The sequence below is a fragment of the Eptesicus fuscus genome, chromosome 1 (genome assembly GCF_027574615.1).
Source record: "Eptesicus fuscus isolate TK198812 chromosome 1, DD_ASM_mEF_20220401, whole genome shotgun sequence".
NCBI lineage: Eukaryota > Metazoa > Chordata > Mammalia > Chiroptera > Vespertilionidae > Eptesicus > Eptesicus fuscus.
In genome coordinates this window covers 92,868,803-92,883,680 of record NC_072473.1, presented here as the reverse complement: position 1 = coordinate 92,883,680, position 14,878 = coordinate 92,868,803, and the positions used below count along the sequence as shown (strand labels likewise).

The 14,878-nt window shown below is 43.9% G+C and overlaps 1 protein-coding gene across 1 annotated transcript in view; it reads left to right on the top strand.

Moving 5' to 3' along the window:
* Positions 1–5,517: 5,517 nt before the first annotated feature.
* The window catches only part of MTMR1 (myotubularin related protein 1), a 66,664-nt gene continuing 57,303 nt past the window's right edge, over positions 5,518–14,878 (top strand). Inside the window, exons 1-2 of the mRNA XM_008158701.3 lie at positions 5,518–5,784; positions 12,835–12,940. Coding sequence (XP_008156923.2) covers positions 5,642–5,784; positions 12,835–12,940 — 249 coding nt within the window. The 5' untranslated portion in view covers positions 5,518–5,641. The remainder of the gene's footprint in view (positions 5,785–12,834; positions 12,941–14,878) is intronic.

The following is a 14,878-nucleotide window of genomic DNA, read 5'->3' as shown; positions in this document are numbered from 1 at the left end:
AATTTTCTTTCATCTCCAACACTTCTATTATAGAGAAAGGGCAAATAGCAATATTAAAATATTTCCTCTAATTAATTCCCTTTTAATGTGCACAAATTTCATGCACCGGGCCACTAGTTGTAAATAATGCTGCTATGAACATAGTGGTGCATATATTCTTTTGAATTGGTGTTTTGGGATTCTTAGGAAATATTCCCAGAAGTGGATTGCTGGGTCATAAGGCATTTACTATTGCAACAAAAAAATAAGGTACATAGGAATAAATTTATCCAAAGAGGTAAAAGACGTGCTCAGAAAATTATAGGATATTGAAGAAAGAAATTAAGGAAAATACAAATAAATGGGAGCATATACCATGTTCATAGATTGGCATTAACATCATTAAAATGTCCATACTACCCAAAGCAATCTGTACATTCAATACAATTCCTATTAAAATATCAATGGCATATTTCACAGATCTAGAACAAATATTCCAAAATTTTATATGGAACCCAAAAATGATAACATTCTTATAGAATAATACTGTAAGCATGGTAAGAAATTCAAAGAGATCTTGGCAATTTTTATTATTAAAAAAATTTAATTCCAGTTGACATTCAATATTATATTAGTTTCAAGTGTACAGCATAGTGGTTAGACATTTATATAATTTACAAAGTGATCAAATCTTGGAACTTGAATTTATTTTTTCAGTTTAACTTCCAAGATCCATTCCAGCTCTAAAATCTGATGTTCTCCCCAATAACACATTAACATTTGTCTTACGTTAGGATCCTTGAAGCAGAGGTACAGGTATGTGGGGGCACCTGATGTACAAGCTCTCAGGAGAAGGGGGTGAGGAAGCAGGGAAGGGCAGAGAAAGGGGCTGCCCAAGGATGTGGTGGCAGCTAGACTCTGACTTCAGCCTGATCTCATGAGCAGCTCTGGAGTGGCAATTGTACCTCACCAGTTGTTTCATTTTTATACAAGGGGGCAGACTGCTGTTCTCCTGTGCCAATCATTGGCTGTGAGCTGCCCCAGGGTAGGGAGGAGAGAATGTATGATGGTCCCATACCTGAAGGAAATCCTCCACAGAAGGGGGTGCCTGGGAGTCCTTAGCATCCAACTTTCTCAGCAGCTGGCAGATGGTGATAAAGCTGCCAGAGAGGAACCACTCACAGTCCCAACATTGTCCATGTCAACATTAAAACTACTTTGTCTATGTTGTCAAGAGGGAGACAAATTTTTATAGTTGCCATTTACTAATAGCCTACGTTTGCATCATGCTTACACATACCAGGCATTGTACTAAGTACTTTATATATATTAAAATTAATCTAATTGCCACAACAAGCCTATGATTAGCTGTATCATCACCATCATCATCATCCCCTTTGCAAAGGAGGAAACTAAGCACAGAGAATTCACTTGCCCAAAGTTATCCAGGTGCTGGGTAGAGGATCCAGTTTCAACCCAAACTACTGTGGCTGGGAGTCTGTGTTCTGGTGTACTTTACTCTGGTGCCTCATCAAAGGACTTGGAATCCTGTTAAAGCATTTTATAATATCTTTCTTGTATTTAAATAAACATATCTCCACTCCTCAGTGTTTACTGTCTATAAATTTCAGCCCCTGATTACATCAAGCCAATTATCCATGCTGTTTCAGAGTTGGGAACAGAAATGGGTAAAACTTATATAACAGTTGGTATTTTAACTTATATTTGAATATAGACACCTTTAGCATTCAAAAAATTCGTAACACTCAAAACAGATTGCTAAAACCTTCCACTGAAGGTCTTGCAAAAGCAGTTCACCTTTGGCACCCTTAGGGCTGGAAACCATCTCGGCCTAGCACCTAACTGTGCTAGCACCTGGCTGCCATAGGTGGCAAAGAAATTGCATGCTTTTTTCCCCACTTGGTTGAGCCCCATGGGATAGTGTTCAGAATGAAAAAAATTCCCCCAAATTCTGCACAATAAACAGGTCAATGGAATGCTTAAACATTTGCTCAAAAAGCTGGAAGTAGATGTATAAAGTTGTTGCTTGGCAACTATGTTACTCCCCTGGTGGGGGTGAGGGTGGGTGCAGAATCTTGTGCGGTTTTTTGTTGTTGTTGTTGGGTTTTTTGTTTTGTTTTGTTTTGTCTGTTAATCCTTATCGGAGGATATTTTTCCATTGATTTTTTTAGAGAGAGTGGAAGGGAGAGGTAGAGAGAGAAACATCAATGTGAGAGAGACACATCAATTGGTAGTCTCCCGCATGTACCCCGCGACCAGGACCAAGGGATTGAGCCTGCAACCAAGGTATGTGCCCTTGACCAGAATCAAACCCAGACCCTTCAGTCTACAAGCTGACACTCTATCCACTGAACCAAACTGGCTAGAGCTGTTTTGTTTTTGTTTTCATTTTATTGGTCCATGCAATTCAAAAGTCTGGGAATAACTGGTTTGAACTCAGTGTCTCCTTTCTTCCCCTGTGTAATGGCTAATTACATGTAGCAACTTGACTGGGCCATGGGATGTCCAGATGTCTTGTTAAAATATTAATTCTGGGTGTGTCGGTGAGGACTTTTGTAAGAGATTAACATTTGAATCAGTGAATCTGTAGACTGAGTAAAGTCAATGTCCCTCCCCAAAGTGAGGGGCCTCATCCAATCCATTGAAGTCCTGAATAAAACACAAAGGTAGAGGAAGGTGGAATTCTCTTTCTGCCTGACTGTTGAGCCCAGACATCCATCTTCTGTACTTAGTGCTCCTTGTTCTCAGGCCTTCAGACCCAGACTAAGGGTCTACCTTCAAAATACAGCACTGGCTTTGCTGAGTCTCCAGCTTGCAGATAGCATATCATGGGACTGCTTGGCCTCCATAATCAAGTGAGCCAATTTCGTATAATAAATCTCATTACAGTCATGCTTTGCATAATGACGTTTCAGTAAATAATGGACTGCCTATACAAAGGTGGACACATAACATTAAAATGGAGCTGAAAAATTCCTATCACCTAGTGATATCATAGCCATTGTAACACCACAGTGCAATGCATTCTTCATGTGTTTGTGGTGATATTGGTGTAAACACACCTACTGTGCTGCTATTCACATAAAAGTATAGCACATACAATTATATGCAGTATATAATACTTCATAATAAAAATAAATGACTATGGTGCTGATTTATGTATTTACTGTGCTATACTTTTTATCATCATTTTAGAGTGTGCTCTTTCTACTTATAAGTTTGTTGTGAAACAGTATGTAATGTTATACCAGCAGCAGCCTCATACATCTCGGGCTTACTTCCTCACTTGATTGCATCTTTTTTTCTTGTGTTTGATTTGATCTCATGTTGTTTTGTACAAGTAACATGCTGTACAGTTTTGTACCTAGGAGCAAGACCATATAGCCTAGGTGTGTAGAGGCTATATCATCTGGGTTTGTGTAAGTGTACTATATGATGTTTTTTACAGCAAAGAAATCATGTAGCTATGCACTTCTCAGAACCTACACCCATCCTTGAGTGGCGCATGACTATAGAGTCAGATATAGAGATAGAGATGATAGAGATAGAAATTAGAGATAGAGCGATAGATTCTGTTTCTCTGGAGAAGTTAATACACCCTCCCAGACATTTCTCAACCCTTACCTCCAGCTCAAATTGTCCCCTGAAAGTGTTCTTATCAATGTCCACACCACCTCCACGTTGCTGATTCCAGGGCCCACTTCTCTGCCCTACCTTACCACATGTCTCAGCACCACCTGACACTAAACCATTCCTTTTTAAAACTCTCTACTTTTTTGGCCCTCATGTCCCCTTTACCTTGGCTCTTGTACTTGTCTCTGGCATAGCCTCAGGCTCTTCCAAGGCTCCTTTCCTCTCACCTGCCTCTTAAGTGCTAGTGTCCTAGTATCTCACCAGTGCAGGCCTGACAATTCATTCCTCACCTTGCCTCCTACCACACAGATGAATATATGTCCCCTTAAGTGATTCCTGGGAAGGCAGTGTGGTCAACCCAACAATCCTGATTTGGGTTGGGGCACTTGTGTGTTGAAAGGCAATTCTCCATGACTACCTCAGGTTTCTGAATGTTCCTGGACCTCTGAGTGAATGAATTTATAGCCAAGTTAAGAATGTTGGTATAAGGAGACATTCACAGATAGAAGGTCCAAGGTCAAGGTTCTGGCAAGGTTTTATGAGAGCCCTGGTGAGAGCCTTCTTCCTGGCTTGTAGACAGCTTCCTTCTCACTATGTCCTCACATGGTCTTTCCTCCATGCCTGCACATGGAGAGAGTGAAACCAATCTCTCCGGTGTCTCTTTTTATAAAGGCACTTATCCCATCAGACCAAGGGCCCCCCTCCTAATGAATTAATCATCAGCTAAAGGCCTCATCTCCAATTATCATCAATTGAGGGTTAGAGCTTCAACATATGAATTTGAGGAGGAGAGATACAAACATTCAGTCTATAATAGTGGGGTAAACATTTGACTTACAATTTTGGAAAAACAGAACCTTGCAGAAGGTAGGTCTACAGTGTGCCTAGAGATCTCTCCTTCCTTCCTTGCATGCTTCCTCCTCCTGTTGCCCTTTCACCCCAGGCTTATCTCCTCTTGTGAGTAATATGGCTGCTGGGGATCCAGCAATCACATGTTAAGGTTCAGTTTGAAGTTATTAAGTTGGTAGGGCAGGATGGGTCTGGGATGGGAAGCGGGAACTTCATGTCTCTAGGTCTGTCTTTTACCAGGGTCATAAGTCTGCTGTCCATGCCGAGGGCAATCATAGGCGATGGGGCCTAGCCATGATTTCCAACAAAACCAGAGGTGAGTTGACAAGGGGTGAGAAGTTGGATATGTGAACCCTAGCGGAAATGAGCAGGGACATAAGTGTAGTCCAGGATCAGATATTGGCTTGCTTTCTTGCACTGATTTAACCAACATTAGTTAAATGTTATTCTTAATATAAACCAAGGGCAGAAATTCCGAGGGCGGCATTAGAACACTTGGTTGCCCTACAGATGGCAGGAGGTGGGTTTTGTGGGAGGGAGGGAGGGAGAAAAGGGGTGGAATGAAATTGCTAAAATGTATGGAATTACTCCCGCTTGGAGATGTCATGACTAGGGACGCCCAGGGGTCTGAGCTTCCACACCCCAAAACTTTCCTTGTAACAAAGTGCTTGGCTAAAAGTGGGAAGAAAAATTAAAAGAAAATAAATTACTTTTAATCCTTTAATTCCTCTGAACTTTTTTTTAAAAAAACGCTGTATCTCAATAATCAATCTGGTAGTTCCCTGAGCAAAGCACGTTCTGTACCATCTGTTTGTAGACTGCGACCCCAAATGGCTTGGGTCGTGTCCAAGTTTCTCCAGCCACTGCCCCCTGTTCCGGTTTCCCTGACGGGAGCATAGGTGGGCGTGGGCGGGTGTGAGGGGCGACCGGACGCCAGGCCTTCTAGCCGCCAGCGCCGCACCCCCTCGGAACCCCCCACCCCCCCTCCCGCGCGCGCGTGGACTTGTGGGTAACGCGGAGCCGCCAGGTGACAGCTAATGGCGGCGACCGCCTAAGCCGGCAGGCGGCAGTTAGGGCCTCAGGAGCGCGGCAGAACATTCTGCTTGCTTCTCTGATCCTGATCGCGGCTTCCCCGCGGTGGCGGCGGTCTCGGCGCGCCATGGACCGGCAGGCGGCGGCGGCAGCGGGCAGCGAGGGCGCCGGGGGGCCGGGCCCGGGGCCGGCTGCGGGCTGGAGACCCCCTCGGATCGCGGGGGCCCCGCCCTCCGGCTCCCGGCAGCCCAGCGTGGAGACCCTGGACAGGTAAGCGGGGCCTAGCCAGCCGAGGCCTCCGCACCCTGATTCCCTAGGGCCCCTCATGAGCCCCAGCCATCCGCTCCGTGCGCGTGGGTCGGGGGTCGGGGGTCGGAGGTCGGAGTGCGGCGTCCCCCTCCTGGGCTCCCTACTCGGCCCACTCCAAGGCTCCGAACCCCATCTCAACATCCTGGACCCCCTCACCTGGCTCACTTCCGCCTTGCACGCGGGAGTTCCCCTGAGGGGCTTTGCAGCTGTCAAACCATTTCCAGTGCCACCTCTTACTGTGCCTGGGCTGGCCTTGCCCCAGCCACAAATCACTGGGGAGGATATTTCACCGGGCTCTCCTCTCATAGAGTGACCTTGCCTCCTGTGGTTTGAAGACCACTATATATCAGCCGCACCATGCTTGGGGTCTTTGATGTTGGGATTGAGAGTGGGAGCCAGGGGGTGGAACCCCGCAGGTGTGGAGCTGGTTCACATGGGGGCAAAGATACCCTGATTTGAAAAATTGGGATGGAAAACGTCCAAACTGCTCCTGATGCAGAACACGCAATCGTTTACTTTCAGTTCTCTACCCTTGGTAGGAACCGGTTGCATGTTTTCCTGAACACATGAACCTACTGCTTATTACTCAGTCTCGGAACTAAGATCCATCAGTTATAAGCATAAACTGACCATGTCCAACTGGGAGGGCCATCCTACTGCCCCCAATGCAATGGGTGGGTTATGCCACCTCCAGAATATCCAGTATTCCCACATCTTGGCCATTTCACTTGACACCAGAGTGCAGTTAGGCGAGAGAGACAGCTCCATCAGGTTCAAATGTTTATTCTTGCCTGGCTTAGTCACACTACTGAGCTGAACTTTGGGAAATTTCCAAAAACATGGGAACAACAAGGAACACTCCCTTTGTTTCTACCCCAGTGTAATTACAGTGTATTTTAGTAAGTTAATCACCCAAGTGGTCAGCTTCACTGAAAACTAAGCACAGCTAAGACAGTACTTGGAATGGTCAGAATTTTCCCCTCATTGTGGACACTGTAATGTCTGAGGGCTTGGAGAGTCAGAGAATATTTGCTCTCTTACCAGTGGAGAAGGCAAACCAGCAGTTTAAGTTGAATGTAAGTGCTAAGGTAGGCTGAACATGCAAACATTCTAGATGGTGATCATTTGAGAAGCTTTTAAAGAAATCCATGGGGCAAGGCCCCCCTCCTGAGGCTTCTGATTCAGGGTGTTTGGGGGAGGCCCAGAAGTTAGTAAACTAAAAGGTCACAGCCTAAGCTGTGATCTACTACATTGTGGGTACACGGAAGTGGTTAATTGATTTATTTGTTAGTGGTGGGGGGATTGGCAAGTATGGGCAGTAAGCAAGGGCCCTCTGAGGAAGCTGAGATTTGAATTGAGTGGTAAAGAATGAGAAGTTAGCCAGGGGACAGGGTGGGAAGGGCTTTGAGCCATTGGAGTGGAATGTGTAGTCATGTAGGTGGTACTGGATGTGGGGAACTGGTAAGGGAAAAGACTGGTGGGATGGCAGGGGCCAGGTTTTGAAGGGACCTGTGTGCCTTCCCAGGGCATTTTGCCTTTATCCTCTGGGCCAATGCTTCTCAGGGCATGGTTCTGTATAACCTGCCACAGAATCACCTCCATTGCTTGATTTAAATGCATATTCTTGGATCTCACCCTAAATCTGGTCCATCCACCTCTGGGGTGGAGTCTGGAATTCTGCATTTTTAACAGCCACTTGGCATTACATGTAGGGTGGACCACATGGTCTCTTTTGCCCAGGATGGTACTGGTTTACTAGTTGGGCCAGTGTAATTATTAATAGTGTTCTATAACTCACAGTAGTGATTTGGTTTGGAAGGGGAAAATATATGGTCACCCTACTGCAGGGACCACAAAAGGATTTCCATCAAGTGAACTACAGTATGGGACTGGCATTTGAGAATGGACTGGAAGCAGGTAGTCTTATTTATCAGATTATGGAAATACTAATCATTCATTCATTTCTTCTGCAAATACACGTGCCTTCTCTGTGTCAGGCATTATGTTGGGCTGAGGGTATAGCAGGAAATAGACACAAATACCTGCCCTTGAGGAGTGTATGTTTCATGGGAGAAAGACAAAAATACAAGTGAAATGTGTTCTCTGCTAGATGATGATTAGTGCTAGAGGAGAAAAGTAAGTTGGGAAAGGGATGGGAATTGTTGGGGATATGCACTTGGGAAGTGGTTGGAATTTTATTTAGGGTGGTCACAGAAAGCCTACCTGAGAAAGTGACATTTGAATAATGTTCCTAAAGAGGTGAGGGATCCAGTCATACAGATATCTGGGACGACTGCATTCTACGCAGAAGCCTGTGCACCCTTTATGGGACTGTGATCAAAGTGTTCAAGGGTCAGCAAGGAGACCAGTGTCACTAGCCAGTAGGGAGCTAGGGAGAGAGCAATAGGGGACGAGGGGCAGAGAGGTCACAGGGGCAGATGGTGGGGAGTCATGGGGAGCCATTGCAGGTCTTGGAGCAGAGGAATGATATAATCTATTTAGATTTCAGTAAGATCTCCATGACTGTAGTGTGGACAACAGATCAAAAGGGGTAAGGGTTGAAGCAGAGAGACTAGCAAGTAGGAGGCTACTGCAGTCATCCAAGTGAGAGAGGATGATGGCTTAGACTGGAACAGTGAGGGGTGGAGGATGGAGAAGTGATCAGATTCTGGATATAATTTGAAGAAAATGTCCAGGGTAGAGCCAATAGGGTTTGCTGATTATTGGTTGTTGGGTAAGATAGAAGAAGAATCCAGGACAATCCTGAGGTTTCTGGCTTGTAGGAAGTGGTGTTGCTGAGATGGAGAAGCCTCTAAGTGAAACAGTTTTAGGAGACTGGCAGGCTCTACCTCTGTACTATCAGTTATGACAGTGATGGCGAACCTATGACACGCGTGTCAGCACTGACACGCATAGCCATTCCTGATGACACGTGGCCGCATGCCGAGGATGAAACATTTGCTGCTCCTGAGGATGAAACATTGGCGACTAGAGTCTTGGAGTTAGTTTTTTCCTCAAAGTGACACACTACCCGAGTTATGCTCAGTTTTTTGGCAAAGTTTGACACACCAAGCTCAAAAGGTTGCCCATCACTGAGTTATGAGATGCCAGTTGTCCTGGAGGCAGTTTGTTTATATGATCCTGGAGTTCAGAGGTGGTGTCTGGGCTGCAGACCTCAATTTGGGAGTTTAAGCATAGAGACTGGGCTTAAGTAAATGAGGAAGGAGGAGAACACAGAAGAATGATGGGTGTCTGAAAAGGGAAACTAGAATAGCAATCAAGCAAGGTGCATTGTGATATCAGGTGTGAGAGTGAAGTGAGGGGTGGACTCCAATGTAAACCCCAGCTTTTAGGCCTTAGGGGACTGGGTAACTGGCTGTGCTTTCCTCTAATTTAGAAAACATGGGCCTGATGATGGTTCAGAAAGTTTGAGTTGGCAGGGTCTCTGAGACCAATTAGTGATGTCTCCTAGGATTATGGGCATCCACACCCAGGTTGGAGAAACAAGGCTGGGAGGCGCCAAGTGATTGTTGATACCAGGCATGTGGAGGGAAATTTCACAGACTAAAGGGAAGAGGTTGGGGAGAGGAGATATGGCTTCCCTTCTCAGGTTTGTCATTCACAGTTCTGATTCACACTCTTAAGAGGGACCATGAGAGTGAAACCTGGCTCTCCAGCCGTGGTTCAGCCCCACTCCATGGACTGTGGGACCCTCTTCTGTCTTCTGAATACTGTACTTCTCTTATTGATGTCAAATCTGTGGTCCTACAAGAGGATGTGGCTTGTTCAAGGTCACGGAGCTAGCAGATGACAGAAACAGGACTTGGATCCAGACCTCCTCTCTACCCTCCCACTAAACCACACTGTTTGTAACTTTGTTGGCCAGGACACTTTTGGATGCAGGTGACAAAAAATACAAATCATTCTAGCTTAAGCCAAACTGTCTTGTTGCACATCACTGCTGCAGATAAATGGCCATAGCACATTTGGCACCAGAGTTGCAAATAGTGTTGTCAGCACCCACCCCCCTCCATCTGTTGAATTTTTCTTGTCTCACTCCTTATCTCTGTGGGTTCCTCAAAGTGGTGAGGGTGGGGAGTGGCCTTCAGTGGGCTGGGGTGGATTCAACCCAGGGTCTAAGAGAAAAGCTTCAATTAGCCCAGCCTGGGTCACTTCCCTACAAGTGGGGGCAGGAAGAACAAGAGGTCAGTCACTCTTCTTCTCCCTCCCCCACAGAAGCCGATGAAGTTGAGGGGTTGTTCCCCACAGTAGAGAGAGGTGTCCTTATCAGAAGAAGGGGGAAAGAATGCTGGGTAGATGGTAACAACAGATCACCCATGGTGGGTACACAGGCAGATTTCTGTTAGATTTGCAATCAGGGGTAGATGCTGACAGGAAAAGGGGCTACATGATAAGAAAAGTATGCTATAACTGGGCAATAAAGGTGACTTAGCTTTTAAAAAGGAAACTAAAATCCCTCCCCTTTCCTTCCTTCTTCCTCTTAGACATTGTGGTAAATGAATTCTTAACATATAGGAATGTCTGCCCATTTAGCGCATGTTTTTACTTATATTTTCAGTCCCACAGATAACCACTGAGCACCTTTGTCAGACTACAATTTAGATCACTAGTAGAGAACACCAAATATCTTTATTTTACTACTTAGGTTATTTTAAATACTACCTAGGTAATCCAGGTTTTTCTATTCTTCCATACATGAATGTGTATTTAGTTAGAGATGAGATTTTTAAAGGTCTTGAACATTGTTTACAGTGAAAGCTACCTGCAAGGTAAATGTTTTGCCCTTTTGCTTGATTTCTTCAGTGCTTTGACCAGTTGAGAGAAAAATCTGTCCCCTAGGGGCAGTTTTTAATTCCCTCTCTGCTTAGTTTGCTTATGAGGTCCTTGAGGTCAGGAGTGCACAGCCCTGAACACTTACCAGCCATGTGACCTTGGTCAAACACTGGAACCTCAGTTTTCTCATCTGTAAGATGAGTCACTGTGAGGCTGGGGTGAGGCTGTGAGTAGAAATGTGTTGAATATTTTAGAGCACCATACAAGTGGATGGTGCCATTTTCATTGCAATGTGGTGTTCTCATGTAGGCAGTGGTTGGCATCTGTGGTACTGGCCTCTGTTTTGCCCTCCAGCTCAGTGAGTTGGCCACTACTGGTTTTGCCATATTCTGGCAGAATAGCCCTAATGGAACTGAAGGCAGGCCTGCCACCTTCTTACCAGGCATGTCCCCTCTGTGCCTCAATTATCTCATCTCAGAAACAAGTTGGCTATTTTCTGTTCTGTCTTCTTATTCCATGGTTGTGAGGCTCTGATATAATCTACACTAATAAAAGAGAAAGATGCAAATTGACCCTCTGCGATGCCCACCAGCCAATCAGGAGTGAGTATGCAAATTAACCCAACAAAATGGCAGGTTAATTTGAATACGCAGGCATGAAGCGAAGACTGAAGACTGAAGACTGAAGGCTCCGCTGTGGCCGGAGCCAAGCCTGAAGGCTGAAGGCTTGGCTCCACTGAGGCCCGCAGCCCAGGTGCTGGAGGAAAACCGGTGCCGGCAGCCAGGGGAAGGAAGGCCTATTGCACGAATCTTTGTGCAACGGGCCTCTAGTAAGGACTATAAGAGCCTTTTGTAAGTCATCAAAGCCCTTACAGAAGTATAAGAAAGCATTATTACTAGACACAGACATCATTTTTCTATTTTGTTCTTTTAAAAATCACATAATCAATGTTGCTACATTAAGAGTTATTTTGATTTATTCAAAATTACATTTTCTAGATTTGAAACTACCAACATGAAATCAATTGAATGTTTTAAAAGCATATGCTTTAAGATAAATATTTCACTTTAGAATTAATTTCCTGTATACATCACATTAAGAATATCCATTCTATATACAGGGGTTGGCAAAATAATACAATAATTAATCAGTAATAATACAAGAATAAACTTTTGCATATTTACAACTATAAACCTATGTTTGCCCACCCCTGTAATTGTAAGAGTAAAATTCCATTAAATGATAGGGAATAACTTCCTTAGAATCTTAAAAATAAATTTTCAATTCATTTAAAGTCAACCTGAAAGCTAACTTACTTCCTAGTAGTCAGTATTTCAGTTCTTATAGTAAATGTAAAGGTAACCAAATCCTACATAATAAAAAGGTAATATGCAAATTGCATCACTCTGCTACGCCCACGATTGGGCCGGCTGGAGGCGTGGGGGGCGGGACTCAGGGTGGCTGATTGGCTGGCTGTAGGAGCCGGGGGGCAGGGACTCGTGAGTCCCTGCCCCCCCGCTCCTCCCGCTGGCTGGTGCTGCAGGAGGACCCATGGGGTCAGCGGAAGGAAGATGCCAGTGGCAGAACTGCCGGCACCAGTTTTCCGCCAGCACCAGTTTTCCTCTGGCCACCCGCCGATCAGAGCGCCTCCCGAGTCCCGCCTTCAGCCTTCGGGAGGCGCTCCCATCGGCGGGTGGCCAGAGGAAAACTGGTGCTGGCAGAAAACTGGTGCCGGCAGCCAGGTGAAGGAAAGTATTGCACGAAACTTCTTGCAACGGACTTCTAGTAGTATAATAAAAGTTCATCTGAAAAAAAGAAATGTATATATATACACTGAGTGGCCAGATTATTATGATCTCTGAATGCATAGTAATCTGGCCACTCAGTGTACATCCTATATAATAAAAGGCTAATATGCAAATTGTCCCCTAGACCAGGAGTTTGACCGGCAGGCAGGCTGGCCAACCGCCCATGTCCCTGCCCCCTGGCCAGGCTGGCCGGACCCCACCCATGCACGAATTCATGCACCAGGCCTCTAATACACACACACACACACACACACACACACACACACACACACACACACTGAGTGGCCAGATTACTAGGCGTTCAGAGCTCATAATAATCTGGACACTCAGTGTATATCCCCAGTCAGTGCTCATTTTTCTCACCAAGAACTTATGTCTTAAAATATTTTAATCACACTATTTCTTTTAGTCCCACAGGATCACATGTTGAATGGTGTAAACAGCTTATTGCTGCTACAATTTCTAGTCAGATTTCAGGTTCAGTGACATCAGAAAATGTATCCAGAGATTATAAGGTAAGCAGCATTGAGTTCTTAATTCATTTCCAATATGCTAAGTAGCCAAGAAGCTTTGCAATTTTAAATCGAGTGAGACTTTGGTTCCTTGTTGCTGGATGGCTATTTGCTTGGGAACAAGGCTGAAATGTTCTCTGTTGTTAGATGTGAACTTTAGAAGAGAAACTTTACCAGGATCTAGTATATGTGGTAATAATTTTGTAATTGAGAGGAAAAGATGTCTTTATGTTATAATCATTCTTTTAAAACTCCAGTTACATTTTATGATTTAACATACATTATATTATATATTACTTTTTACCTTATTATAATAAATACCTGTATCTTCTTTGTTAATATTCTAAATTTCAGAAAATGTCTGATGTACAGTATTTTCCTACAATTTGTTTCTGTATACTACCAGTGGGTATTCAGCATTAACATGTGATAATATAATGTAAAAATTTTGTAAAATCTCAAGAATATTTTTATGGGCGGCCTGATATTTTAGTTCTTATTAAATTAAGAAATATCTTCTTGTTTATTTTTAAAGTTGGATTTCCTGCTTATTCTAAAGTTAACAGTGATAAGCTCCTTGTCAGTAGAGAGGGGCTGGGGTTCTTTTACTCAACACTGCTTCCCTAGCATGATCTTGGAACTTAGCAGATGCTCAATAAATATTTGTTGAATCAATTAACAAATAAAACACTTGAGTATTCCATCTTTTAGGTTGAAGATAAACTTTGTCTTAATGTAAATAAACTATTAACAGGTACATTAAATGAAACTGTGTTTACGTTTCAGGTTGTAATGTTTGCTTGATTTGAGATTTCTGTTTATTATAGTAATTTTGCCTGGTAGTAAGAGATAATTGATTTTTATAAGTATTTGCAAATTACATTTTTCCAGACTACCCTCAATCAACAGTCTCTCAAAATCATGGTCCTTGCCAGGGATCAAATCTTACAAACAATTCAAGAACTACAATAAAGACTCTAATTCATTCCTAATAGCCGCTCCTTGTTTAAGGACACTGGACTCAGTTCCTCTTTAGCTCATAACATAAGTGCAAAGACTGGCTCAAGAGGCCATGTAATTGAAATTTGGCTGTCATGCTGTACTTGCTTCATACAAGCTGTCAAATGCTTTTGATGACACCTACTAAAGGAAAGCATTGTTTGTGGATTAGTAGAAATTGGATAATCTGCCTAACAAGAAGGGTGACAGTGTATTCCTTAATAAGTTTCCCTGCTATTTGAATTTTGTGTTTACCCACCTAGTAGCAGCTGGGACTCCTGGTCCTCAAAACCTGGCTGGGCGCCCTAGCTGGTTTGGCTCAGTGGATAGAGCATCGGCCTGTGGACTGAAAGGTCTCAGGTTCAATTCCGGTCAAGGGCACATGCCTGCGTTGCGGGCTCTATCCCCAGTGTGGGGAATGCAGGAGGCAGTGGATCAATGATTCTCTCTCATCATTGATGTTTCTATCTCTTTTCCCCTCTCCCTTCCTCTCTGAAATCAATAAAAAATATATATTAAAAAAAAAACCCGGCTGGGCAAATATGCCATCTCCAGGTGGGAGAAACATCTGCTGTATCACTGATGCTTGAGTGGCTGGTCACTGAGCAGTTACTGGTCACCCTATTGCCTCCACTTTAACTGAGTAAGTGCCCTGCTGAGTGGAGAGGCTCAAGGACCCATGTTAGCAGAGAATAGCTAGATCTTAGTCCTTAGAGTGATTTTCTGTACTGACAATGAATTAACTGTAATGTTTTCATTTGGTTGAATATTTGTTAGTGCTGTGTGGGTTCTATGAAAGATTGAATGTTGACTGTGTGCATAGCTTTCTAACCTCTTTATTAATAGATCAGAGTGAGTCTGTACTTTAACATAAAGCAACTGGTTTTTTTAAATTTTAGTCTATTAACAAATTTTGTGTAGCAGAATTGGCTCATATCAGAA